Below are 26,461 nucleotides of genomic sequence, written 5' to 3'. Positions count from 1 at the left end.
CGCACCGAGCAAGTGACTCTGCGCGCTGAGCACAGACACCACGCTGCAAAACTCTCCCTCCGAAGGCCAGTGGCGCAGCGCCGGGCAGCATGCGCCAGACCTCTGCTTTGTGAGACTTCTGAAAATGAGACGCGTATGCTACCAGAAGGAACTGCATAAAAATAGTAACACTGGTAACCCCCGGGGAGTGGGGTGATAGCTGTTTTCTTCTCCTCTTTGTACTGTTCAGTTCAGTCGCTCAGTCGTGTCCGACTCTTTGCGATCCAGTGGACCGCAGCACGCCAGGCCTCCCTGTCCATCACCAACTCCCGGAGTTTACTCAAACTCATGTCCATCGAGTCGGTGATGCCATCCAACCATCTCATCCTCTGTCGTCCCCTTCTCCTCCCGCCTTCAGTCTTTCCCAGCATCAGGGTCTTGTACTGTACTACAGTTCAAATTTTTCCACAATAAGATCAGTTCACTTAAAACGTTAGGCTGCACACAGAAGCGTAATAGTAGAAATCTGACGAGTGATAGCTTCTAGGGGACTGACTGGGAAGGGGCAGAATGTATCACTGGGGGTGACAATTACTATCTTGATAAGCATTCCTCAAAACTAATTGAATAGTATGCTTCAGAGGAGAGCATTCCACTGTTTGCAGATCATACCTCAATGCTTTAAGTCTTAAAATCTACTGTGAGGTCAAAACGATTGCTGGTCAGCCCATGGGTCTAATGTTCAAGGGCTGAGCTCTGGGTCTGAGACAGCACAGACCCTTCTTCCTTGATGGAAACTCACAACTCCTCAGACCATGGAAGGAGGCTTTCCCCAGCTGATTTTTCTTAATAATAGCATTACCAAGTTACCACTAGAAACTTCACTCAGAAACCTACAGTGTCCATCAAGCTGCATTTGAGGAGTCAGACAACAATAAGACATTTTCATAAGTCGCTGGCAGTTGCAGCCATTTTAGAAAGAATCTGGCAGTGTCTTATATATACAGTTCAATACACATCGACACAACCAAGTGGCTAAACCACCACCACCACACTTGTAGGAATCTACCCAAAAGAAATAAAAAATACATCCACAAAAAGTCTTGCTAGCAAATATGCACAGCAGCATTATTCATTATAGCCCAAGACCAAAAAAAATCCACTGTGTGAGGAATGTATAAACAGCACCTACAGTGATGAACAGGGGCAATGATACATGCTGCACATGGACAGCACACAGGCGAGCCTCAGGGCGCTGTGGAGTGAAAGGCAGACGAAAGATAATATGCATTCCATTTATATGAAATGTCTTTGATAAGCAAATCTCTCGACAGAAAGCAAATCAATCTTTGCCTGGAGCTGGAGGTGGAAGTGGAGATTCACTGCAAATAGGCATGAGGGAACTCTCCTGAGTGATGGAAATATTCTACATCTGGGTTGCAGTGACCGTTGCGTAACTGTGTAAGTTTATTAAGAAATCATGAACATGTGCACTGAGTGAATCTGATGGTAAATAATCATACCACAATAAAGCCATTTGTTAAAAGTAATAGGATAAAAGGGGAGAGGCTGATTCTGGCTGGAAGGATTAAGGAAAGCCTTGTTTACAAAACTTACTCAAAATCTGGAAGTAAGACAAATGCATGGGGGAGAGGTGTCTCTTCAGTTTATACCTGGATGTTTTTAACCAGCCTCCCTGAAGGTTTTAATCCTTTAGGAGATAAGCCTTGCTACCCGCCACTCGATTAGAACCCAGAGACTGTGAGTGACATATTAACTTGCACATTTATGTCAACTGAAAGCTTAACTCCAAAGGTGACGTTTTCCTACCCTATTCGTTTATTTAAATCTAACCTAGCAATCTTATTCTAATTCTTTTTTTGGTTTTATAACTATCTACTTCCTCAAATGTCTGGAATAAATTTTTCCATCTTACTGCTTCATTTCACACATCTCCTCAATCTTTAACCCATGATCATTTTTTTTTTTAAAAAGGTAAATGTCATCAAAGAATGGTAGAGTAACTGTTTTCCATTAAGAGAATAAAGTGACAAACAACCAAGGTCAAAACACAAACCTGACTGGCTGCTGGTGCATAAAGAACAGTTAGGCGCAACTAGAGAAGGCAGAGATGATCTGGTCATGAACGTCTGAACATGGCCACGGTCAGGTGCTGTTGCAGAAATTACTGATGATTTTTTAAAGCCTAATAACACCTTCATGGTTGTGTAGAGGCTGAACGGTGATGTATTTATGGGTAAGATGTCATGATACCTGCAAGTTACTTTCAAGTGATTCCATTTTTTAAAACTAGAAAGGCATGATAAAATGAATATGGCAAAATGTCAACAACTGTTCAATCTAAGCAGAGCATATATAGCTGTTCATCATGAAATTATTCCTTGAACCCTTCTCTAGGTTTGAGGTTTTTCTTCACAAGGGGACTAAACCAGTACGAAGGCCGACCTCATCTTCAGATCTCATCTTAAATACCTTCCCTGCAGAAACACTCTCTTCCCTACCATGCAAGCTACAGCAAGGCCCTGTTCATCTCCCTCCTAGCATCACGTTCTGTTTTCTCACAGCACTTAATCAAACCTTGTAATTATACGACTCTCTGATTAGTACTTATTTCCCTCAAGAGACTCGGAAACCTCTGAGGGTGGGGACTGGCTGTTGTCTCTCCACCACTGAAGACGAGCAAAGCCCCCAGCACAGAGGAGACACGCAACCTGTGTGAACTCCGTCATTCTCCCATCCGTCTTTTCATCTCTCCCCAAGCACTAGTGCTTGGCCCTAGGACTAAAGATGAACAAGGCTCCTGTCCTCAAGTCCCTCACAGACCAGCAAGCAGATGATTACCACACTCTGTGGGTGCTTGATCTGTGACGGAGAGGAATCGGAGGCCTCCAAGAGCCCCAGGAGAGGCAGCTGACCCAGCCTGAGGAGTTACTGTGTCCTTCCAGAAATAAGTCCTGAAACAGGAAGAAAGCTCGTTCTGTTCTCAAAGATAGGCGTTCTCAGCCTCTCCTACCAACATCTAGTCCACACGTACTTTAGAGGTCAGCCAGCTGGAGCCCGCAGACTCACTCAATTTAAATATGACAGACACGTGTTAAGCATGGGCTAAATACATATTAAGATAATGCTTACCAAAAACACACTGCTTATCTCCTCTGGCAGGTCATAACCTGCAAGTTACTTTAACAATAGTTTCTATCACATATTTTAGATCTGAGTACCATTTATAAAGTTTTAACTATATACCATGTGAGGACAGGTTGAATCTACTAAAATTTGAAACTTAAAAATAAGAAGTCAACAGAGCCTCTTTTCTATCTCAGTATGGCATTAGATGTGACTTTTATCTTAATTCACCTGTAAAGAATTCTGCCTCCTGAAGTTTCTGAGTTAGCCAGAGCTCATTCCCAGGCTACCAGCACACTTGATTTAGTTCCTTATTGATTAATCTACAACAAGGTTGTCTTTACCCTCTGAGGTCAAGGAGGTGAGACTGGGTGATGTGTTCCATGCAGCACCCTAACACACAGCTAACAAAACCCAGCCTTGCTTCAGGCCACTGGGCTTCAAAGGAAAGGACCGGCTCCAGTGCCCAATTGAGGAAACTGGTTAAATAAACCAAAATATGGCTACACAAAGGCCATAACTTAGTGCGTAAAAATGAGATCATGGGAGAATACTTAATGATATGGGGAAATGTGTATGTTGTCACAGAGATAAGAAAAAAGTCTACAAAGTGGCGTGCTTTGAAATGCCGACATTCATCCATTTAACGGGCTTCCCTCGTGGCTCAGACAGTAAAGCATCCACCTGCAATGTGGGAGACCTGGGTTCAATCCCTGGGTTGGGAAGATCCCCTGGAGAAAGGCATGGCTGCCCACTCCAGTATTATGGCCTGGAGAATCCCAAGGACTGTATAGTCCATGGGGTCGCAAGGAGTTGGGCATAATTGAGAGACTTTCACTTTCACCCATTTAACAAATTTGTATTAACCATCCAATAAAGCTAGGTACTGTTCTAGGCCCTGGAGAGAAAGTGAAAAGCAAACAAGGTCTGCTCCTAGGCTTCGTGAATTCATATTCTGGGAGGGGTCAAGAGGCAGGCAACAAAGAGGCAACAAGCAAGTGGGCAAGAGTTTACGACGGAGAAAAGTGCTGTGCAGAAAATACCCGACAGCCCTCTGGCAGAGGACGGTCCTTCAGACTGGTGGTCAGGGAAAACTGCTTAGAAGACACCACCTAGGAGGGAGCATCTGAGGTGTGAGCTAAGACAGATGAGTCCCATTCAACACTCTCAACCCCGTGAGCTGAGTCAGTCCTGTGCTAGGCTGAGGGACGGCCCCCAGACACGCCCATGTCTTAATCCTGGGGACCTGTGACTGTTAGTTTACATGGTAGAAAGGACTCTGCAGGCAGGATTAACGTTATGGGCCCTGAGATGGGGAGATTACCCTTCATTATCTGGGTGGGCCCAAAATAGCCACAACTGTCCTCAGAAGATGCAAGCAGAGGAGGGCGTGACTATAGCAGGGGAAGGCAATGCGCTGATGGCAACAGAAACTGCAGTGATGCAGCCACAAGCCGAGGAAGGCCAGCAGCTTACAGAACCTGGGACAGGAGGCACCGGTTCTCTCCCGGGTCTCTAAGGAGACCAGCCCTGCCGACACTTTGATTTTAGCCTGGAAGATTCATTTCAGATTTCTGACCTCCTCACTACAGGAGGATCCATCTATTGTTTTAAGCCACCAAGTTTGGCGGTGATTTATTGAGGAGCAGCAGGAAATGAGTATAGGCACCATGAGCATCCTCTCCCCACCCCCTCTTTTCCCAGACGCAGCAGCTGAGGCTCTGAGTAACTTCCCCGGTTAAGAGACAGCTGGTCAGGGACAGGGCGGGATTTCAACCCGGGCAGTCTGGATCGAGCCTCTTCCTATCAACTCCCCTGGTGCACAGTATTCAAACTACGACATCAGTTTACCACAGTCGTGTCCCCTCCATGGCCCTAAGGCCACACTAACTATCAGACACGGGCATAGGATCAAGGAACAAACCTAACACCTGCCTGTTAATTCAAGGATACCACGGAGTGGGAAAGACTGAGGGCAAGAGAAGGGGGCAACAGAGGATGAGATGGTTGGATGGCATCACTGACTTAATGGACATGAGTTTGAGCAAGCTCCAGGAGATGGTGAAGGACAGGGAGGCCTGGCGTGCTGCAGTCCACGGGGTTGCAAAGAGTCAGACACGACTGAGCGACTGAACAACAATGGAGCTTCCAGTGGCAAAGACAAAACTCCAGCTGAAGTGCTTCCACATGCTGACAAGATGCAAAGCGACATTCTGAGTTCAACTTAGACTAGTAACTTAAAGGACAGTTTAGAGGAAACTTAAAGGAAAGTTCATAGCCTTACCCCTCTCAAATCTGACGTTTCTTCAAGTCCCACGTGGGCGCTTGCTGCCTATGCCTCCTCCGAAGGGTCAGCTATGCTCCATGCATCACAGCCCAAGACAAGCCAGCCAGGCCTATGCCCAAACCCCTGGGAAAGGCCCAAGATGTGTCTTCCCTGCTGATCCAACAGTGTTCACAGATTATAAAATACTTTAAAAATCTCAATCTTCCATTGGGAATTAGATTGATGTGGGAAAAAAGCAGTTTTCTCTGGCTGTCAATATTTTTGTATCAACACATTAAATTGTTCACGGAAGCACAGGAGCATTTGAAAGCTCCCAAGGGCCACCTCCCCACATCTTCCTCCGAAGCGGCCCGGATTCAACTACTTGCCTGGAACACGCTTTGCTGGTTCAGGTTATTCAGCAGGCTACTCAGCTGCAGACATGATCACCGGAGCCCACAGTCAGTCACAGACCAGGTTCAGAAGACGGACAGTCCCCTCTGAACAGTCCCGGCCAGGGCGTCTTCAGGGTCAGACTGGGCAAGTCTCCTGAGAGCCGATCGTGGACACGCCAGAGAGAAGCTGCACAACTCGGTCACAAACGTGTGCCCGCGAGCGAAGCGTACACGGTCCCCTGGGTCAGAGGAAGGCTGGGGAGGGTAGGCCGGCAGGGCGCCGAGCCTCAGGTGAAGAAGGCTTTCCTGTTTGACTCTGCCTGCCTCTGTCATTTGGGGATTCTACAGGTGTCTTTTTCATGAACTATTTTTTATAACTTGAAAAAAAACAAAACAATTTTTAAGCTATTTCAGATGGAATTCAAGACTGATTTTGCCAACTACAAATTTCCAAAACACACTGAACACTCCTGACAGAGGCAAAGTTGTTTTATTTTATTTTTTTAAGATTTTTATCCACTACAAGAGTAAAGGTATAGCCCTGAGGTGAGACCAGAACATGAGAAGCCACTGACATTTACTGAGCTTTCACTGGACACCAACCACTGTTCCAGGAACATCCACACTTAAAAACAAGATGACTGCAGTAGCTTTTATGTATTTATTTTGGCTGCACCACGCAGCACACAGGGTCTTAGCCTATCGGTCGAACCCGTGGAAGCAGAGAGTCTTTTAACCAAGGAACTAGGAACTACTGTGACTACCACCACCCACTACCACCACTGGGGCCACTACCACCCAGATTTCCTCCCACTGAACCTTCACAAGCACAGGCAAGATGGGCATTATCTTTGCAGAGAAGGAGACCACAGGTGAGAGAGGCAAAGTCAAGTCAGTGGCCTGAAGTCACGCAGCTGACTGTGAGTGACAGAATCAGGACACAGACCAGGGGCTCTCTGCTCCAGAGTCAGAGCCCCTCCCAAGCCTGAGACCCTCTGACCCCAGCAGGGTCTGTGGCCCTAGTAAAGACCGGCCCGTTCATTTCCTGGTCTCGAGCTACTACATCCCCCAGGGAGCCCCAGTGGAAAGACTGAAAGTGTGCCCTGAATTCTGCCCTCTCAGACTGACGGGCAAAGGCATCACTTCCACACCTGGAAAAAGAAGCAAACCTCCCTTGAGAAGCACCGTGCACCGGAATCCAGTTTATGGTATCATGGCATCTGAGGTAAGAGAGTTAAACTGCTCAGATGAATTAACTGTCACCACGACAATAGTAGGAGACAATCCATGCACAGAATAAAAACTGTTCAAATTAAATGACCACACCGCCATTTTCCTTTCTCCTTGCTTCCCCCTTTCTTTCTCTTCCACAAACGCCTCATAGAAAAATCTGATATATAACCTGCTGCCTCTCTAAAATCCAAGATTAATAAGAATTAGATATTTTATACTCGTAGCTCAGTCGGTAAAGAATCTGCCTGCGATGCAGATTCTTTGTTGGCAAAGTAATGTCTCTGCTTCTTAATATGCTGTCTAGGTTGGTCATAGCTTTTCTTCTAAGGAGCAAGCCTCTTTTAATTTCATGGCTGCAGTCACCATCTGCAATGATTTTGGAGCCCAAGAAAATAAAGTCTGTCGCTGTTTCCACTGTTTCCCCATCTATTTGCCATGAAGTGACGGGACCAGATGCCATGATCTTAGTCTTTTGAATGTTGAGTTTTAAGCCAGCTTTTTCACTCTCCTCTTTCACTTTCATCAGGAGGCTTTTTAGTTCTTCACTTTCTGCCATAAGGGTGGTATACGCATATCTGGGGATATTGATATTTCTCCTGGCAATCTTGATTCCAGCTTGTGCTTCAACCAGTTCAGCATTTCTCATGATGTACTCTGCATATAAGTTAAATAAGCAGGGTGTCAAGATACAGCCTTGACATATTCCTTTCCCGATTTGGAACCAGTCTGTTGTTCCATGTACAATTCTAACTGTTGCTTCTTGACCTGCATACGGATTTCTCAGGAGGTAGGTTAGGTGGTCTGGTAGTCCCATCTCTTTAAGAATTTTCCAGTTTGCTATGATCCACACAGTCAAAGGCTTTGGCGTAGTCAATAAAGCAGAAGTAGATGTTTTTCTGGAACTCTCTTGCTTTTTTGGTGATCTAACAGATGTTGGCAATTTGATCTCTGGTTCCTCTGCCTTTTCTAAATCCAGCTTGCACATCTGAAAGTTCTCAGTTCACATACTGTTAAAGCCTGGTTTAGAGAATTTTGAGCATCCCTTTGCTAGCATGTGAGATGAATGCAATTGTGCGGTAGTTTGAACATTTTTCAGCATTGCCTTTCTTTGGGATTGGAATGAAAACTGACCTTTTCCAGTCCCGTGGCCACTGCTGCATTTTCCAAATTTGCTGGCATATTGAGTGCAGCATTTTCACAGCATCATCTTTTAGGACTTGAAAAAGCTCAACTGAAATTCCATCACCTCCACTAGCTTTGTTCGTAGTGATGCTTCCTAAGACCCACTTGACTTCGGACTCCAGAATGTCTGGCTTTAGGTGAGTGATCACACCAACATGGTTACCTGGGTCATTAAGATCTTTTCTCTATAGTTCTTTTGTATATTCTTGCCACCTTTTCTTAATATCTTCTGCTTCTGTTAGGTCCATACTGTTTCTGACCTTTACTGTGCCCATCTTTGCATGAAATGTTCCTTTGGTATCTCTAATTTTTTTGAAGAGATCTCTAATCTTTCCCATTCAATTGTTTTCCTCATTTCTTTACACTGATCACTTAGGAAGGCGCTCTTATCTCTCCTTGCTATTTTTTGGAACTCTGCATTCAGATGGGTATCTTTCCTTTTCTCCTTTGCCTTTAGCTTCTCTTGTTTTCTCAGCTATTTGTAAGTCTCCCTCAAACAACCATTTTGCCTTTTTGCATTTATTTTTCTGGGGATGGTCTTGATCACTGCCTCTTGTACAATGTCATGAGCCTCCATCCATAGTTCTTCAGGCACTCTATCAGATCTAATTATCCCTTGAATCTATTTGTGACTTCCACTGTATAATCATAAGGGATTTGATTTAGGACATACCTGAATGGTCTAGTGGTTTTCCCTATTTTCTTCAATTTAAGTCTGAATTTGGCTATAAGGAGTTCATGATCTGAGCCACAGTCACCTCCCAGTCTTTCTTTAAATATTTGAGAGCTCATCAATGAAACCCCCTCTAGGCTTGGAGATTTCTTTTATGGAAGGTTTTTAACTACAATTTCCATTTCATTAATAATTACAGCACAATTTGTTATCTATTGCATCCTGAATGAGCTTTGGTGATTTGTGACTTTCAAGGAAGTGGATCATTTCATCTAAGTTATCAAACTTATGTTTGGAGAGTTATTTACTACATTCTCTTACCCTTTTAATTTCTGCAGCGTCTGCAGTAGTATCTCCTCTTTTAATTTCTCTTACTGATAATTTGGTTCTCCTTTCTTTTTGTCAGTTTTGTTCATGTTTGATTTTGTTGATCATTTCAGAGAACCAGGTTGTGGTTTCTTTGACTATTAATTTTTTTTTTCAATTTCAGTGTCTTCTGTTCTTACATGTGTTATTTTCTTCCTTTCGCTTGTTTTGGGTTCATTTGCTCCTTTTACAATTTCTTAAGGTAGAAAATTAGATTAGAGAACTTTTCTCTTTTCTAATCAGACTGGCTTACTGCTATAAATTCCCTTCTTGGGGAGTTCCCCAGCAGTCCAGTGGTAAAGACACTGTGCTTTCACTGCCGAGGGCCCAGGTTTGATCCTTGGTTGGGGAACTAAGATCCCACAAGTCACGCAGTGAGGCCAAAAAAATAAAAACGTCCTTCTAAGCAGCGCATCCCACAAATTTTGATAGACTGTATTTTTGTTCAGTTGAAAATATTTTCTCATTTTCCTTGTGACTCTCTTATTGTCCCAAAACTTATCTAGAAGCATATGCTCAGTCGCTCAGTCATGATCAGCTCTTCTGTGACTCCATGGACTGCATGCAGCCCACCAGGCTCCTCTGTCCATGGGATTCTCCAGGCCGACAGTAATGGATTAGATTAGCGTTTCCTTCTCCAGGGGTTTAGAAGCATGTTACTTGTTTAATTTCCAAGTGTGGGGAGATGTTCTTCTTATCTTTCTGATCCTGTAACTCCACTGTGGTGAGGGAAGATAGTGTGTATAAACTGAACCCTTTCCAATCTAGTTTATTTTATGCTGCAGGTTGCGGTCTATCTTGGTGACCAGCCACGTGAGCCTGAGAAGGTGTGTCGTGCTCAGGCTGGGGCATGGCATCCTCTCCAGACGCCCAGCAGCCTGGCTCGGTGACGGGAGGCGCTCCTGTGCTGCCCACTCACTCCGTCAGGAGCCCCATCGTTACTGAGAGGGACGCGGACGTTTCAGGCGCGACCGTGGACATGCCTGCTTGTTTCGGATCCGTCAGGTTCTTCTGGGCATCGTGCAGCTCTGCTGTTAGATGTACACGCAACGTGACTATGTCTTCATTGGGAACATCCCACCTCATCCCTGGTGATTTTCTTTGCTCTGAAGTCTGCTTTTCCTGATGTTACTGTATCTGCTCCATCTGCATTTTCACTAGTGTCTTCATGGCAGTGTTATCTTTTTGCATCCTTTAATTATAACTACATGTTTTATATTTGAAGTGAATTTCTTTTACACAGTATATAGTTGGGTCATTGCTTCTGAACCCATTCTGACAATGTCAGACACAACTGGTATGCTCAGACCATTTATATTAAGGTAAATTATTGATATGTCTCAATTTGGGCCATCCAGCTTATGTTTTCTGTTTTTCTTTCCTACATTTCCTCTTGCCTGTCTTGATTTCACTTCCTGGAACTTTCTTTAGAATTCCATTTTAAAATATTTTGTTTTTTGTTCTCTTTGTGAAGTTTAGTAGTTGATCTGAGATTTACAATATCTATCTCTCACAATCTAATTAGAATCAATATTTTAGCACTTCAAGTGGAATGTGGAAACATCACCATCATATCCCCTCCCGCTTCTTGCTTTATCTGTAATACATACTACATCGACATATGCTGAAAATCCCATACAACAACATAGTTTTTGCTTTCAACAGGACATATTTTAAAGACCTCATTAAGAGAACAATGGCCTGTTGTGTTCATCTGGACTTTGACCATTTCTGTTCCTCTTCCTTCCTAATGTTTCAGGTTTCTTCTACTGTAATGTCCCTACTGTCTGGAAAACTTCCTTCAGTAATTTTTTTAGATCTGCTGGCAGCAAATTCCCTCAGTTTTCCTTTATCTGAAAAGATCTTTATTTTACTTCCACTGCTGAAGGGTATTTTTGCTGGATATAGATAGAATCTGGGGTTGATAGTTCTTTTCTTGAGTTAAGTAAGGCATAAGTCATGTCACATAGGGCCACCCAAGATGGACGGGTCACATTAGAAAGTTCTGACAAAACATGGTCCACTGGAGCAGGGAATGGCAAACCGCTCCAGGATTCTTGCTGTGAGAATCCCATGAACAGTATAAAAAGGCAAAAAGATATGACACTGGAAAATAAGTGCCCCCACAGGTCAGAAGGTGTCCAATATGCTACTGGGGAAGAACAGAGGGCAATTACTAATAGCTCCAGAAAGAATGAGGCAGCTGGGCCAGGGTGGATTATATTCTTTGCAGTCAAAGTTGGAGGAGGTCTATATAGTCGGCAAAAACAAGACATGGAGCTATGGCTCAGATCATCAGCTCCTTGTTGCAAGATCCAGGCTTAAATTTAAGAAAGTAGGGAAACCACTAGGCCATCCAGATATGATCTAAATCAAATCCCTTATGATTATACAGTGGAAGTGATAAATACATTCAAGGGATTAGACCTGGTAGAGTGCCTGAAGAACTATGGACAGAAGTTCATGACACTGTACAGGAGGCAGTGACCAAAACCATCGTAAAAGAAAAAGAAATGCAAGAAGGCAAAGTGGTTATCTGAGGAGGTCTTACAAATAGCTGAGGAAAGAAGAAAATTAAAAAGCAAGGGAGAAAAGGGAAAGATACACCCAACTGCATGCAGAGTTCCCGAGAACAGCAAGGAGAGATAAGAAGGCCTTCTCAAATGAACAATGCAGAGAAGTAGAGGAAAACAATAGAATGGGAAAGAATAGAAATCTCTTCAAGGAAATCGAGGATATCAAGGGAACATTTCAAGCTAGGATGGGCACAATAAAGGAAAGAAATGGTAAGGACCTAACAGAGGTAGAAGAGATTAATACAAGGAGGCGGCAAAAATACACAGAACTGTACAAAAATGGTCTTAATGACCAGGATAACAATGATGGTGTGGTCACTCACCTAGAGTCAGACATCCTAGTGTGAAGTCACGTGGGCCTTAGGAAGCATTACCACAAACAAAGCTATCAGAGGTGATGGAATTCCAGCTGAGCTATTTCAAATCCTAAAAGATAATGCTGTGAAAGTGCTGTACTCAATATGCCAGCAAATTTGGAAAACTCAGCAGTGGCCACAGGACAGAAAAAGGTCAGTTTTCATTTCAATCCCAAAGAAAGGCAATGCCGAAAAATGTTCAAACTACCACACAACTGCACTCATCTCACACACTAACAAAGTAATGCTCAAAATTCTCCAAGCTAGGCTTTAACAGTACATGAACCAAGAACTTTCAGGTGTTCAAGCTGGATTTAGAAGAGGCAGAAGAACAGAGTCAAACTGCCAACATCCACTGGATCACAGAGAAAGGAGGGGAATTCCAGAAAAACATCTACTTCTGCTTCACTGACTACGTTAAAGCCTTTGACTTTGTGGATCACAACAAACTGGAAAATTTTTAAAGAGATGGGAATACCAGACCACCTTAACTGTCTCCTGAGAAACCTGTATGTGGTTCAGGAAGCAACAGTTAGAACCTTACATGGAACAACTGACTGGTTCAAAATTGGGAAAGCAGTACAACAAGGCTGTATATTGTCACTCTGCTTATTTAACTTGTATGCAGAGTACATCATGCAAAATGCCAGGATTGATGACTCACAAGCTGGAATTAAGATTGCTAGGAGAAAAAAAAAAAGATTGCTAGGAGAAATATCAACAACCTCAGATACACAGATGATACCACATTAATGGCAGAAAGAGAAGAGTATCTAAAGAGCCTCCTGATAAGGGTAAAAGAGGAGAGTGAAAAAGCTGGTTTAAAACTCAACATTCAAAAAACTAAGATCATGGCATCTGGTCCCATCACTTCATGGCAAATAGAAAGGGAAAATGTGGAAGCAGTGACAGATTTTATTTTCTTGGGCTCCAGAATCACCGTGGACAGTTACTGCAGCCATGAAATTAAAAAGCACGCTTGCTCATTGGAAGGAAAGTTATGACAAGCCTAGACATTAAAAAGAGTTAAAGTATTAAAAAGCAAAGACATCACTTTGCCGACAAAGATCCATATAGTCAAAGCTATGGTTTTTCCAGTAGTCATGTATGGATGTGAGAGTTGGACCATAAAGAAAGCTGAGCACCAAAGAATTGATGCTTTTGAACTGTGGTGTTGGAGAAGACTCTTGAGAGTCCCTCAGACTGCAAAGAGATCCAACCAGTCCATCCTAAAGGAAATCAGTTCTGAATATTCATCGGAAGGACTGATGCTGAAGCTGAAGCTCCATTACCTTGGCTACCTGATGCGAAGAGCCAACTCACTGGAAAAGACCCTGATGCGGGGAAAGACTGGACGCAAAATGACAAGAGGCCGTCAGAGGATGAGATGGTTGGATGGCATCACTGACTCAATGGACATGAGTTTGAGCAAACTCCGGGAGATGGTGAAGGACAAGGGAACCTGACATGCTGCAGGCCATGGAGTCGCAAAGAGTCAGATGCAATTCAGGGACTGAACAATGAGAAGTTCTTTCCTTTCGGCGCTTTAAAAAATGCTGTTTCATTTCCTGCTGGCCTCCATGGTTTCTGATGGGAAAAGCAAGTCATAAACCCTCCTTCCCCAGTAAGTGATATACTTTCTCTGGCTGCTTCTAAGATTTATTTTCTTTGTCTACATTTTCAGCACCATGGTTATGACATGTCTGGGCACTGACTTTGTGAGTTCATCCTGTCTGGAGTTCACTGAGCCTCCTGGTCCCCCGAATCTGTAGGTTTATATCTTTTGCAAGATTTGCAACACAATCAGCCCTTATTTATACTACCCTGTGTCAAGCTGGGGATACCAGAGGATGCAAAGAGTGGTAAGTGTGACCCATTCAGCGGAGCTTCCGGTCTTCCTCTCCAAACCACCCGCTACTACTTCCTTTCCAGAGTCTCACACTGCTGCTCCAGGTACTATGTTTATGTTCGAGTGGTGTGGCTCCCTTCACTGGGAGAGACATGTTAGAGTATGCTTCATCCTTCTTGTCTGTAACTGAGATATGATCTTTTTTGTAAACTGGTTCGAACTCATTTTCCAAATGCATAAGGGATTATAAGAAAGAATGAAGAAAGGTTTTGTTTTTAAATGAAATTAAATTGTTTTAGAGTATACTTGTAGGCCAGCTACCAATTACCTGCAGTGAGCACTCAAGGCTTTTCCTTCTTGCAATTTATGATGCTTCACAATTTTCTGAGAACCCAGAGGTGAGAATGAATGTCACTTTTAAGTTGTCCTGGTTTTGCCTTATTCTGGGCAAAACTTTAACATCTAAGACCTGACTTGAAATTCCAGAAGGTCACTGAAGACATCCCATATTATATGAACCCAAACACATGTACTCGTGTTTACTCCCCTGACAGAGTTCTGTCCAGGATGGTGAAGCCTGCAAACTTGTTCCCGCTGCTGCTATCCTTGTCACAAGCAGCAACTGCCTCAGAGCCCGCCCAGGACTGAAACTTGCTGTTCAACCTCACTTCCTGACAACACTGCCAGTCCCCCACATCTGTATACACGGTGTGAGGCCTAAAAGAGCGACAGATATGTTCTGAAGCATCATCCCAGGTGTTTGCACTCCGGAGACCCTCTGATGTGTACTCAAATTACGAAGACTCGCTATCATTTTTCAAATGGCCTTTTCTTTAAAAAAAAAAAGTGAAAAGCACATGGAAAAATTAGTGAAAGGAAAAACACCAAAATGCAAACAGTGATCACTTAGGGGGGCAGTAATTTCCAAGTGTTATTTTATTTCCTAATATTCTTATACATCTTCTACACATTACTATAACCAAGTCAAAGTGTAAGTCACCATGTCCAACTCTCTGTGAACCCATGGACTGTAGCCCAGTGGTTCTAAAGCTTCAGACCAGAAAGAGAAGGCCAAGGCTGTCATCTACCAAAAGCTGCAAAGGGAACAGGTCTGACAGATGAGAAAAAAAGAAAATCAGAGTTTAGCTTTGGTGCTTGTTTATCAGGGAAGGCCTACCAGACGTCCAGAGGAAGCTGTCGGGCAGGCAGCCGGAGGCCCATGTGTGAGGCAGAGCTGGGATTCAAACCTAGCAAGTCTGACTCCAAAGTCCATGTTTTTAAATCACTACAGGATGCCACTTCTACTCAAGTACAAAATATTTCCAAAGAGAAAGGGGAAAGGAATTAAGAGTCTACTGAATATCTTAATTATGCTTTAGCCCTGACTAGAGCTACTGCCACCATCTGGGATCACCAGTCTGGACACTCAGGCCCCAGGGACGGGCCCTCTGAAGCGGGGAGGGGAGGCTGGGAGAACCGATGCCTTTGAGAGCAGCCAGCTCCAGCCTGCGCCCAGGAGCTTCCTCCCAGCTCAGGGGAGGGCCCAGGGTGAGGGGTGAGCGGCTCCAGCACACAGGACGGAGGCAGGGTTGTGTGAGGCATGTGGGTTCCGTTACCTCCTTTATTATTGATGCTTAGAGCCAGATGGCCCTCTTGTGTGCAGTATCGTGTTACTACATAATTAACTGACCTATCACTCAGTTCACAGGAACCCTCTAAGAACATAATCCACGTTTGCCTTTAAAAAAGGGGGGTTTGACGAAGACAGCAAAGAAATTCAAGCATGATGCAAGTGGCATTAAGAGCCATGGGAAAATCTACACAGCATAATGTATATAAAAAGTATAACTTTTTAGAAAAGTGTAGATTTCTTCAAAAATTTTGTAACAGCTTAGCTACTGAGTTTCCTAAGAAACGGCAGAGCTGAGCTCTGCGTGTGAACACACATTTTAATTGTGTTATTTTAACAACCTACACAATAAGTGATCCAAATTCAAAATGTAACAGTCTCTAAAAATGAATTCCAACACTGATTTATTTTGCAAGTCTCCTGGGTCCCGACAACTGCTATAAGGAACATTAGACAACGTTCGAAACACCATGAATTTGCCGAAACATAAACAATGAAATCTGTACAAAGCCAGTCTGTGGTCTGAGCCAGAGCCCCACACAGTGCACCCCCAGACCTAACACGTCTATACTTGGAGGGGCCACAAGGCTTAGCAGTCCCACGACTTCCACGGGCACTGAGCCAGACCCCCTTCTCTCACCCGGACAAGACCAAGAGCTGCACGCTTGCCAGGGGGCCTCATCATTCCCTGCATGAGGAAAGCCCTCGGGCTCCCCACAGCCTCCAGGTCAGGGGCAGGCTCCAAGCCCATCACATCCCATCCCACAGGTCCCACCAACAGGACGGCCTGCCCCCTGCGCCCTGGGCTCCCACTGCACAAAGCCTGGAGCTCAGGCCGCCTGGCACCTGGCACCTGCCCCCTACACTTCCTGCAGAGGAGGAGCCACGTCGAGGGCCTTGGCACCCGAAGGCCTGGGGCTGAACTCCAGTTCCTCTGCTTTCCAGCTGCACACTCACTCGGCCTGGTCCCAGGGCGCCTTTGGTAAAATGAAGACAGCAACTAATTTCTTCTGGAGGTTGTGGCGAGTTTTAAATGAACTAGAAACCCTGGTGATGACTCATTTAACCCCAGTGCGTGTTCCCCATGGAGGCCCTGCCTTCCTCTCAGTAACCCTGCCCTGGAATCATTTCCGCACCAGAGGGGTGTTCTGGAGCGTGGGAGCAGTGCCATTTCTCTAACTCCAGGGCGATGCACGAGGCTGGCTCTTAGAGAAGTGTCTACTGAACAAGTGTCAGTGGATAAAAAACCGAGGTTCAGTGCGGGGCGGGGGGGGGAGGGGGTCAGCTACTGGCGGTGTCATGGCACTGGGCAAACGCCCCACTGTCAGGATGGCTGGGACCCAGGGCCAAGCAGAAGGTGCGAGTGGCCATAGTCGGGGCGGTTGAGGCCACAAACACGCCCTGGCCTTGCTTAGTCTGTGATTGAGCCCGCTCCCAGGAAGGAGGAGCGCCTGCCTCCAGGGCTGGCCCCTGCCCCGCGGCGGGCAAAGGAGCCCAAGGTGGCGAGACACCCTGAACCCCACCCTCCCCAAAAGGCAGGTGGGCAGCTTTCGCCAGCGAGGAGAAGGGGGTCACACAGCAGCCTGGGTAACGAAGGCCCCAGCCTCCCTGCTCCTAGGCGGCACGGGAATGGGTAAGTCCCAAACGGAGAATTCTTTAATATCAAACACAATTAATAAAAATTTGATCACATTTGTAACTCTTATTGGAAAAAAACTGATTAAATTTAATCAAGTTCTAAACAGCTAAAACCCTTGGGATCAAGAAGGGAGAATTCTTTAATATCAAACACAATTAATAAAAATTTGATCACATTTGTAGCTCTTATTGGGAAAAAACTGATTAAATTTAATCAAATTCTAAAGCCCAGCCCTCTCAACTTTCCCATGTGTGCATACAAGCTGGAAGAAGAAGGTTGAAGTCACCCAGGTTCTGAAGACAGACTTAAATAGCAGGTACTTGGCATGCAAGTTAAAAAACAAAGCTTTCCAATTTCAAAGCCTCAATAATGGTCATTTATGCAAGGCTCATAAATGGGTGCTGTACCCCATGTTTCTGTGTCTTTGTACCCTGTATACCTGCTGTAACTTCTTTGAGTCTCTCTGAGCATTCTCTCGAAGCGGTACTTTTCCAAATAACTTCCATCCCAAGTCATTTTGTTTGTCAAGTCTTGCATTCTGTTTTCTAGCAAGCAAATTCCTGTAAGAAGAAAATAAAAGAGTTAGGGAATTGTTGGATACTTACAGAAACACGAGGACAGCTGAATCACTCTAGTGAAAACAAGCAGACTTTCCTTTGAGAGATCAATATGCTGAATCACAGACTTTAATTCTGCAGACTTGATTTTCATGTAGACACGGAATTATGAAGCAGGTGAAAAGCTCTTGAACCACAAGTAAGCTTTTTGTAATTCAATGAAAATATGTACAAGTTCTGTCATTGAGAGTAAGGATATGTATTACAGCGTAATAAAGTATATCCAGAAAAAGTGAGCTTTGAAGTCAGACCAAACTGAACTGAAACCCTGGTTCAGTCATTCACCAGCTGTGTGACTCTGGTCTGTACATTAGCTTCTCTGAGACTCAGCTTCCTCATGTTTAACAAGGGTCACCATATGAATTAAAGACACAGGTACGTGACCGGTGCTCAAAGGGTAACAGCTGCTCTAGTACTAACCTGTAACTTAGTGTAAATTATCTATAAGGTAAATCTATATTATCTATTTATAAAGTCTCCATGTATCATAAAAAGAAAGCCACTCATGAAACAGTCACACGGTCTTCCCTCCCAGCAACATATAAACAGACCCGAGTAACACAAATAAATCCTAAATGGTGCTACAAAATAAACTGTTTTGGAACACACCACATTGGCTCATTCACTGAAAATGAATGGTTTTTAGGGCCCACTGGAAAGTTTAAGATAAGCATGAAGCGTCTTGTGTGCTAGAAAGAAGGTGCTCAAAGAAATATGGCGACAGGTTTAACAAAAACAGTACCCGGCTTGAAAGGGCTCTCGCTTGACTAAATCTGGAATGTGATCATCAAAATACATAATGACAACAAGGGATTATAACCCACCAATAAAAAAAGAAATCCATGAGCCCAAATGGATATGGATATAAATAGGAAAATGAATACATGAGTGAAGGTGGAAGGAAAATTCTTAGAATGCCCCAAATAAGTATTCTTTCCGGAGAAATCCAATGGACAGAGGAGCCTGGCAGACTACAGTCCATGGGGTCACAAAGAGTCACACATGACTTAGCAACTAAACAACAACAGTGAGCAGAGAAAGACTGATGGACTTCTGGATTAGTCAATGGGCGCTAAAACTAGTAGGTGAAAGCTGGATGAAGAAAAGGATTTTTACGTAGTTTGAAAGTATCTCCCATAAATTACTTGTTGATTACAAAGACAAAATTAATTATCTTCACAGTGGAGACACCTCCCTAGCCAAGTGATCACAGTGGGCATCCCCAGCATCAGGATGGACAGTGCAGGGCACCTCCTCTGATGCTGAGAACACCACACCAGGTTGATGGCAATTACCAAAAAATGCATCACCTGAATATCACCATGAGGAAACAGGAACACACCGAAACAGAGGGACAGCCTGTGAAACAATGACTCTGACTCTAAAAATGTCAGTGTCCCATGTGGACAAAAAACACCACCTATCATTTTGGTAAACAAAGAATGCTGCCTCCCACCAAGCCATCAGCCACTGTAGCCATCTCTAACGGTACACCCTGAGGGGATTCAAGATGCAGAAAACCAGGATGCTGGCCCCATAGAGCAATGATGTATTTCAAAGGAATGATTTCAATCAGCCCAGACTTCTCCATCTTCCCATACACGGAAAAGCTCTACAGTCGTTAACACGAGATGGCTGTTTTTCGTGATTGGCAGTAATGTTTTGATGTTTCACTACATGGCGTTTTGTTTTTGTTTTCTTCAGCAAAAACTCCTCTATACCCTGGTTCCATCAAAGCTATCAGAGAGGCTGCCTTCCCAGGCTATAGTGCTCAGTATGGCCACCTGATAAAACAGAATCCTCAGCTTTTAGGTGAAGCATTTCTCTCAGCTGACAAAGAAAGACTGAGGAACTGTCCCAGATTAAAAGGGGGCTAAAGACCCGGGGGCTCCCCGGTGGCTCAGGTGAAGAGCCCCCACCAGTGCGGGAAACGCGGGAGACATGGGCGCTGTCCCGGGGTTGGGAAGATCCCCTGGAGGAGGGCGTGGCAACCCATGCTGCTACTCTTGCCCGGATTATCCCACGGACAGAGGAGCCTGGTGGGCTAGTCTACAGGGTTGCAAAGAATCTGACAGGACTTGAAGCAACTCAGCACAGCACACACACAGAGAGACCTGACAGTTAAACGCAGGAGGAGCAGGGGGTGACAGAGGATGAGATGGCTGGATGGCATCACTGACTCAATGGACATAAGTTTGAGCAAACTTCAGGAGACAGTGAAGGACAGGGAGGCCTGGCGTGCTGGAGTCCATAGGGTCACAAAGAACCAGACACAACTCAGCAACTGAACAACAACAGGTGGATCCTGTACCACATCCTGGACCACGGGCCAAAAAAGGTATAAAGAAGACTACTGGGACAGCTGACGCCATGTGAACACAGACTACAGAGGAGAACAGCCCTGGGTCATATTACATTTCCTGGTCGTGCTAACTGTGCTGTGGTCACAGAAGAGAGTGCCCTTCTGGTATACTTTCCATTGGATCCCAGGGAAAGCAAGATAATTTGAGAGAAACATCTACTTCTGCTTCATTGACTACGCTAAAGCCTTTGACTCTGTGGATCACAGCAAACTATGGAAAATTCTTAAAGAGATGGCAATACTAGACCACATTACTTGCCTCCTGAGAAACCTGTATGCAGGTCAAGAAGCAATAGTCAGAATCTTACATGGGACAACGAACTGGTTCAAAATGGGGAATGGAATACAACAAGGCTATATGTTGTCACCCTGCTTATTTAACTTGCATGCAGAGTACATCATGCGAAATGCTGGGCTGCAGGAAGCACAAGCTGGAATCAAGACTGCTGGGAAAAATCTCAATAACCTCAGATATGCAGATGACACCACCCTTATGGCAGAAATCGAGGAGGAAACTAAAGAGCCTCTTGATGAACGTGAAAGGAGAATGAAAAAGTTGGCTTAAAACTTAACATTCAAAAAAATGAGATCATGGTATCCGGTCCCATCACTTCATGGCAAATAGATGGGGAAACAGTGGAAACAGTGACTGACTTTATTTTCTTGGGCTCCAAAATCACTGCAGACAGTGACTGCAGCCATGAAATTAAAAAGACGCTTGCTCCTTAGAAAAGAAGCTATGACAAACCTAAACGGTATATTAAAAAGCAGAGATATTACTTTGCCGACAAAGGTCCATCCAGTCAAAGCACTGGTTTTTCCAGTAGTCATGTATGGATGTGAGAGTTGGATCATAAAGAAAGCTGAGGGCTGAAGAATTGATGTTTTTGAACTGTGGTGCTGGAGAAGACTCTTGAGTCCCTTGGACTGCAAGGAGATCAAACCAGTCTATCCTAAAGGAAATCAACCTTTATTGACTGGAAGGACTGATGTTGAAGCTGAAGCTCCAATACTTTGGCCACCTGATACAAAGAACTGACTCACTGGAAAAGACCCTGATGCTGAAAAAGACTGAAGGCAGGAGGAGAAGGGGACAACAAAGGATGAGATGGCTGGATGGCATCACTGACTCGATGGACATGAGTTTGAGCAAGCTCCGGGAGATGGTGATGGACAGGGAAGCCTGGCGTGCTGCCGTCCATGGGGTCGCAGAGAGTCGGACACGACTGAGCGACTGAGCAAAAGCAAAGGGGCGCCTCCCAACCGCCTCTGCTGTGCTTCCCCGCAACCCTCACGCACTCACGTAGGACACCTTACTCACAGAATGGGTAAAACAAAAGGAATGAAACGTAAACAGCTAGTGAATTTGGGTAAAGAAAATATGGAAGTTCCTTATATGTTTCTTGCAAAGTCTCTATAAACTTAAAATTATATCTCCCAAATGTTACAAAAACTTTCAAAAAAGGTTCTTTGTGTTCTTCCTTGCTTTTCTCTGGTGGTTTATAATGGAACCTATTCAGAAGTTGGTTTCATATTCCCAAGGCAATGTCTATTTACATTTGTAAGAAATGATGTTTGAGGTGTCTCCAGGCCCAATCTGTTTAACATCTAGGATCCAGCCAGCGGTAAAAGAGACGTACTACACATTTTAAACCACACCGAATCCTTTGGCACCCAGAAGGGGTCTAAGAATTTGGGCATCCAGAGCTTGGGTTCTAAGGGCTTATATTTTGCTAAAGAGAGGAGGTGCCTCTGGGGAAGAGAACTGGGCGCCAAGGGGCAAAGGCAAGGAAATCAAAGACACCTGGAAAGGAGAGGGCCAGGGATGAGAGGCCCACCTTCCCGAGGACCCTGACCTGACTGCAGGGACGGGAGTTACTAAGGGTGTGGAGGGGTAACAGTAGGGAACCACTCAGAGGTGACTGGGCACGGGGAAACGCAAAACAACTCTGGGCTTTGTGATCTGGGAGGCTGAGTGTAAATCGAGATGCTTTTCACTGAAGACGACTGACAGGAAGTGAACCAGGAGCAACAGAAACCTTGGTTTTTCTGTCCACTGCTAAGGCTACATAACGTCACACAGACAGAGTGCAGATAAAGTTTATCAAAACTCAAAGTGGTGGGACACTTCCCTGGCAGTCCAGAGGTTACAACTCTGCACTTTCAATGTAGGGGCATGGGTTCCATCCCTGGTTGGGGAACAAAGATCCCACATGCCACCTGGTGAGGCCAAAAAAAAAAAAAAAATCAAAGTTGCATAATTATTTTTAGCATAAGAACTCAAGCTATACATTACAGGCCATGATTTTTGAAAGGTCTGTAAATGGTATCTTTGGATGTATTATTTTTTGTGTCTTGCTAAGGTCACCACAAGTACCCAGGAGCTCCGAGCAGAAAGCACTCCCTCCGAGCTTCAGCTGCATGTCACCTGCAGCTCCAGCACTGGCGCAGGGAGCAGAGAGCCCAGCCAGCAAAGGCTCCCTGCCACCTGCTCCCCTTACCAGTCACGGTCACGGGGAGACTGCTGTGGAGCTGGCTGCTGGGCCCAGGAGCCAGGGGGAGCCCAGGGCGCACCTCTGCCCATCACAGGACCCACTCCGGGGGCCAGATGCAGAGCGAGCCCCCAGGCCAACCTGTGCCTTCAGCCCCTGTGCTGCGGTCCAGGTGTGGGGCTCAGAGATGCCCTTGGGGACGCCCACACGTGGGGCTGCTCCCGCCAGTCCAACAGGGCCCGGAGGGAGGGGGTGTCTGGGTCCCTGGGGGTGTCCCCACGCGAGCTTTGTGACCACGTTGTAGCCCAGCCTGGGTCCCAGAGGCTGAGCGCCCTCGTGCCGCTGGAGAAGGCAGTGGTCCTTCCACCGCGCGTGTCCTCAGGGGGACAAGTACGAGAGGAGGGGGCAGGCTGGGACCCACCCCAGGCCAGGGGGAGCCGACCCCCTCCTAGGGTGGGGCCCACAGACTGGCATGCAGGCAGACTCAAGGCGACAGAGTCAATCTGGACAAGTCGGAGCTCGGGACTGAGGATGAGACAGCGGAAACCTCTGAGCAGGGGAGGGGTCCCCCAGGGGCTCCTGGCAGGTGGGGGGGCTGATAGACAGGGGAGGGGTGGCCCAAGGGCGGCAGCCAGCAGGGGTAACAATGGCTCAAGGCAGCCACGAGGACTGAGAACCGGCGCCCCAGGGAAGGGCCCTGGGGGGAGGGCGAAAACCCCGCTACAGGGAACGAGCGCCTCCTCCACCGGCCGCATCGGGGACCGCCACAGGCCTCCCCTCAGTCTCTGACTGAAGAGCGGAGACGACAGGGAAACGGAGGGGACACGTCCCCGCACTGAAGGCAGTGACACCACCAGGCTGACAAGGAGCCAGGGCTGTGCCCGCGCCCTCTCCAGGGCGCGGCAGTCCCCTCCACAAGGCGTCCACCGCCTCTCAGCACTCTGCAGAGTCCCACGCTGCCCACCTGCACACAGCAGCACACACACACACCAGACACACACGTAGCGGGCACAACCTACAACCTAACTCCCCAGGAGCTCCTTCCTCAAGGCTGGCGGGCGAGGGATGTGGGCGTGGTGGCTGCGGGGATGCCCCTGAAGACCCTGGGGGACACAGGACTCGCTGCCCCGAGGCTGGCTGCGGCGTGGGGGCCTCAGCAGCGCGGCCCCAGAAGCCCCCCGGAGGTGGGGGGGCGGCCGGAGTGGAGGTGCCGCTCTGCAGCCCCCAGCCTCACTCCCGCGGCCAGGGCCACTATGGGCGCGCACCACGCTGCACGGCAGGAACAGGCAGCCCTCGATGCTCAGAGACCCTCAGGCTCTCCTCAACTCCGCTCTCGCCCACTGTCCTCCGCCCCGGGGCCTCCAGGGCTGGCCCCCACTTTGGCCTCAGCGGTCCCCCAGGCGGAGCTCCAAGACCCGCGAGCCCTGGGCCCCCGCCGAACTCCAACGGCATCCCTCCCAGAGCCCAGGGCCCTCTCTGGAAAGCGCAGGGGGACCAGAGTTCCTGGCACTCTCACACTCGCCCTTCCCTCCGCCCTTCCCACCGCCCGCTCAGATGGTATAGAGTCCGCCTGCAAGCCAGGGGACCTGGGTTCGATCCCTGGGTTGGGAAGATCCCCCAGAGAAGGAAATGGCCACCCAATCCAGTATGCTTGTCTGGGAAATCCCATGGACAGAGGAGCCTGGCATGGGGTCGCAAGGGTCAAACACAACTTGGCGACTAAACCCCCCACCCTCAAAGCGCTCCTGACGACGAGCCAGGAGGGGCAGCCTCACGGGGAGGCACGAGGGTGAACGCAGGCGCCAGGCTCACCGGCGGCACACAGACACCCGCACACACACAGGGCCCCAGGAAGTTACCGAGGGGCCAAGCAGGGAGCCCCTGTCCTCTGGCTCAAGCAGCCTCTCCGAGCCAGTGCTCTGCACCCGAAGGCAGGCGTCAAGGTCGGCGGGCTGAAGGAAGGTGACCCAGGAGGTGCGGGCCCCACCAGAGGTCTATGGTTAACGCACATCAGATCCATTTTACAATAAAGCTGAAGAGCCTCAGGAAACACACATTAGAGTCTGTCAACAGGTCAGCCACATCCGGCTACAAGGGAAGAGCGTCATCCTCAAAGCCTGAGAGGGCAAGAAAGCCGAAGGCAAGAAAAAGGAGCCAGGGTCTCCCCCAGCTTTTATCCACGGCTGGCAAAATACTTATTCCTGTCTCAACAGGCACAACTCAGAGGACAAGATATGGGACACCAATGACCAAGCCACGTTTAAAATAACAGTGTGCCCAGACTCAGGGAACGAGCTTATGGTTGCCAGGGAGGAGGGGAAGGTTAGGGAGTTTGGGATGGACATGTACACTCCGCTGTATTTAAAATGGATAACCAACAAGGACCTACTGTATGGCACAGGGAACTCTGCTCAGTGATACGTGGCAGCCTGGCTGGGAGGGGAGTTTGGGGGAGAGTGGATACCTGCTTATGTATGGCTGTCCCTTAGCTGTTCATGTGAAACTATCACGACGTGGTTAACTGGCTATACCCCAATACAAAATAAGACATTTTAAAAAACATAAACCGCAGTGTGTCAAGTCTGCCAGGTCCCCCGTGAGGCTGGACGCACAGGCCTGGCGGATGCCAGGCTGCGGGAGACCAGTGCCGTCAGATGCAGCAACGAAGTTGCTCACTGACATTTACCTGGGACAGGATGGGCCTGTGGGACCCCAGTCCTCCCCAGGAGCAGTCAGGCCAGAGCCCGCAGAGATTCAGGCACTGCTTTCCCTTTCTCAGCCTCCTCCACACTCTGAGTCACTGGGGTCCTCACCGTCGAAGGCTGGTCCAGTGCGCCCCGTCGGCAGGAGGCACAGGGGAGGCCGACACCCAAAGCGGGGAAAGGCAGCCGCGTGTGCGTGGGGAAACGACACCCCGAGGCCTGACGGCCCTCACCTTCTGACAAAAGGCGTGGCCCTGCACTGGGGCCGCCCGCCACACACGCGGCCACTGAGCCCTAGGAGCGTGCAGAGAGCCACGCTGAGACGGCGCTCTGGCCAAGTGAGACTTTCACTCAGGTGTCCCAGAAAGACTGAAGGGGCCCAAGGGCGCGTGATCCATGCGTACGCAGCCTTAAAGGGTCAGGGGGCACCTCCTGAAAGACGGTGGAGTGTGCATTTTTAAAGGGAAGAAAGCAAGGTACACCACAGATCACCGTAGGTGCTGCGTTAACACGTGCATGTGCAGCTGCCTGGCACGCACAGCCCAGCTCGAGAAGACAGACGGGCCCCGTCGCCGCCGCGCCCGGACGGCTGCCGGGGCCAAGGCACGGGGCAGAAAGGGGGGCTTCATCACGCACGCTCCTGGGCTCTGCGTTCTGAGCCGTGCAGATGCATCACCTTTTGAAAAAAGTTAAAAAGAAATAAAAAAGTTGCTGTTAAACGAGGAATTCCTGCCGATAAAAAAATGAACTGCTTCTGCGCCACTCTCACCCCATCCTTCAGATCAGAAAGGCCTCATCCAACCCCAGAGGGCAGCTGGCAGCATCACACAGTGAGTTCAGGGAGCGCCTGCCGTGTTAAGGCAGAAGTGTCTGAAGCAAAAGAGCTGAAGAGGAAATGAAAATGTCCCACGACCGCGCGACTGATGCACAAACAAAAAGCTTCTTGGAAGAGAGGACTGAAGCTACTTAAGTAGATCACTGTGCCTTCTGCGCCTTC

The 26,461-nt window shown here is 47.1% G+C and overlaps 1 protein-coding gene and 1 long non-coding RNA gene across 8 annotated transcripts in view; one reads left to right on the top strand and one right to left on the bottom strand.

Moving 5' to 3' along the window:
• TBC1D14 (TBC1 domain family member 14) overlaps nucleotides 1–26,461 on the bottom strand; it is a 103,371-nt gene that overhangs the window by 38,268 nt on the left and 38,642 nt on the right. For all 7 annotated transcript variants that reach the window (XM_043448366.1, XM_043448372.1, XM_043448371.1 and 4 more), the window contains one exon: nucleotides 17,731–17,851. In XM_043448366.1, the coding sequence (XP_043304301.1) occupies nucleotides 17,731–17,851 (121 nt within the window). The remainder of the gene's footprint in view (nucleotides 1–17,730; nucleotides 17,852–26,461) is intronic.
• On the top strand, nucleotides 6,634–13,970 carry LOC122428389. Its single transcript, XR_006265692.1, has 3 exons — nucleotides 6,634–7,012; nucleotides 10,027–10,332; nucleotides 13,858–13,970. It is a non-coding gene; the product is annotated as an uncharacterized LOC122428389 (long non-coding RNA).

The sequence above is a fragment of the Cervus canadensis genome, chromosome 26 (assembly GCF_019320065.1).
Source record: "Cervus canadensis isolate Bull #8, Minnesota chromosome 26, ASM1932006v1, whole genome shotgun sequence".
Lineage (NCBI taxonomy): Eukaryota > Metazoa > Chordata > Mammalia > Artiodactyla > Cervidae > Cervus > Cervus canadensis.
This window is presented reverse-complemented; position numbering and strand designations above follow the sequence as displayed.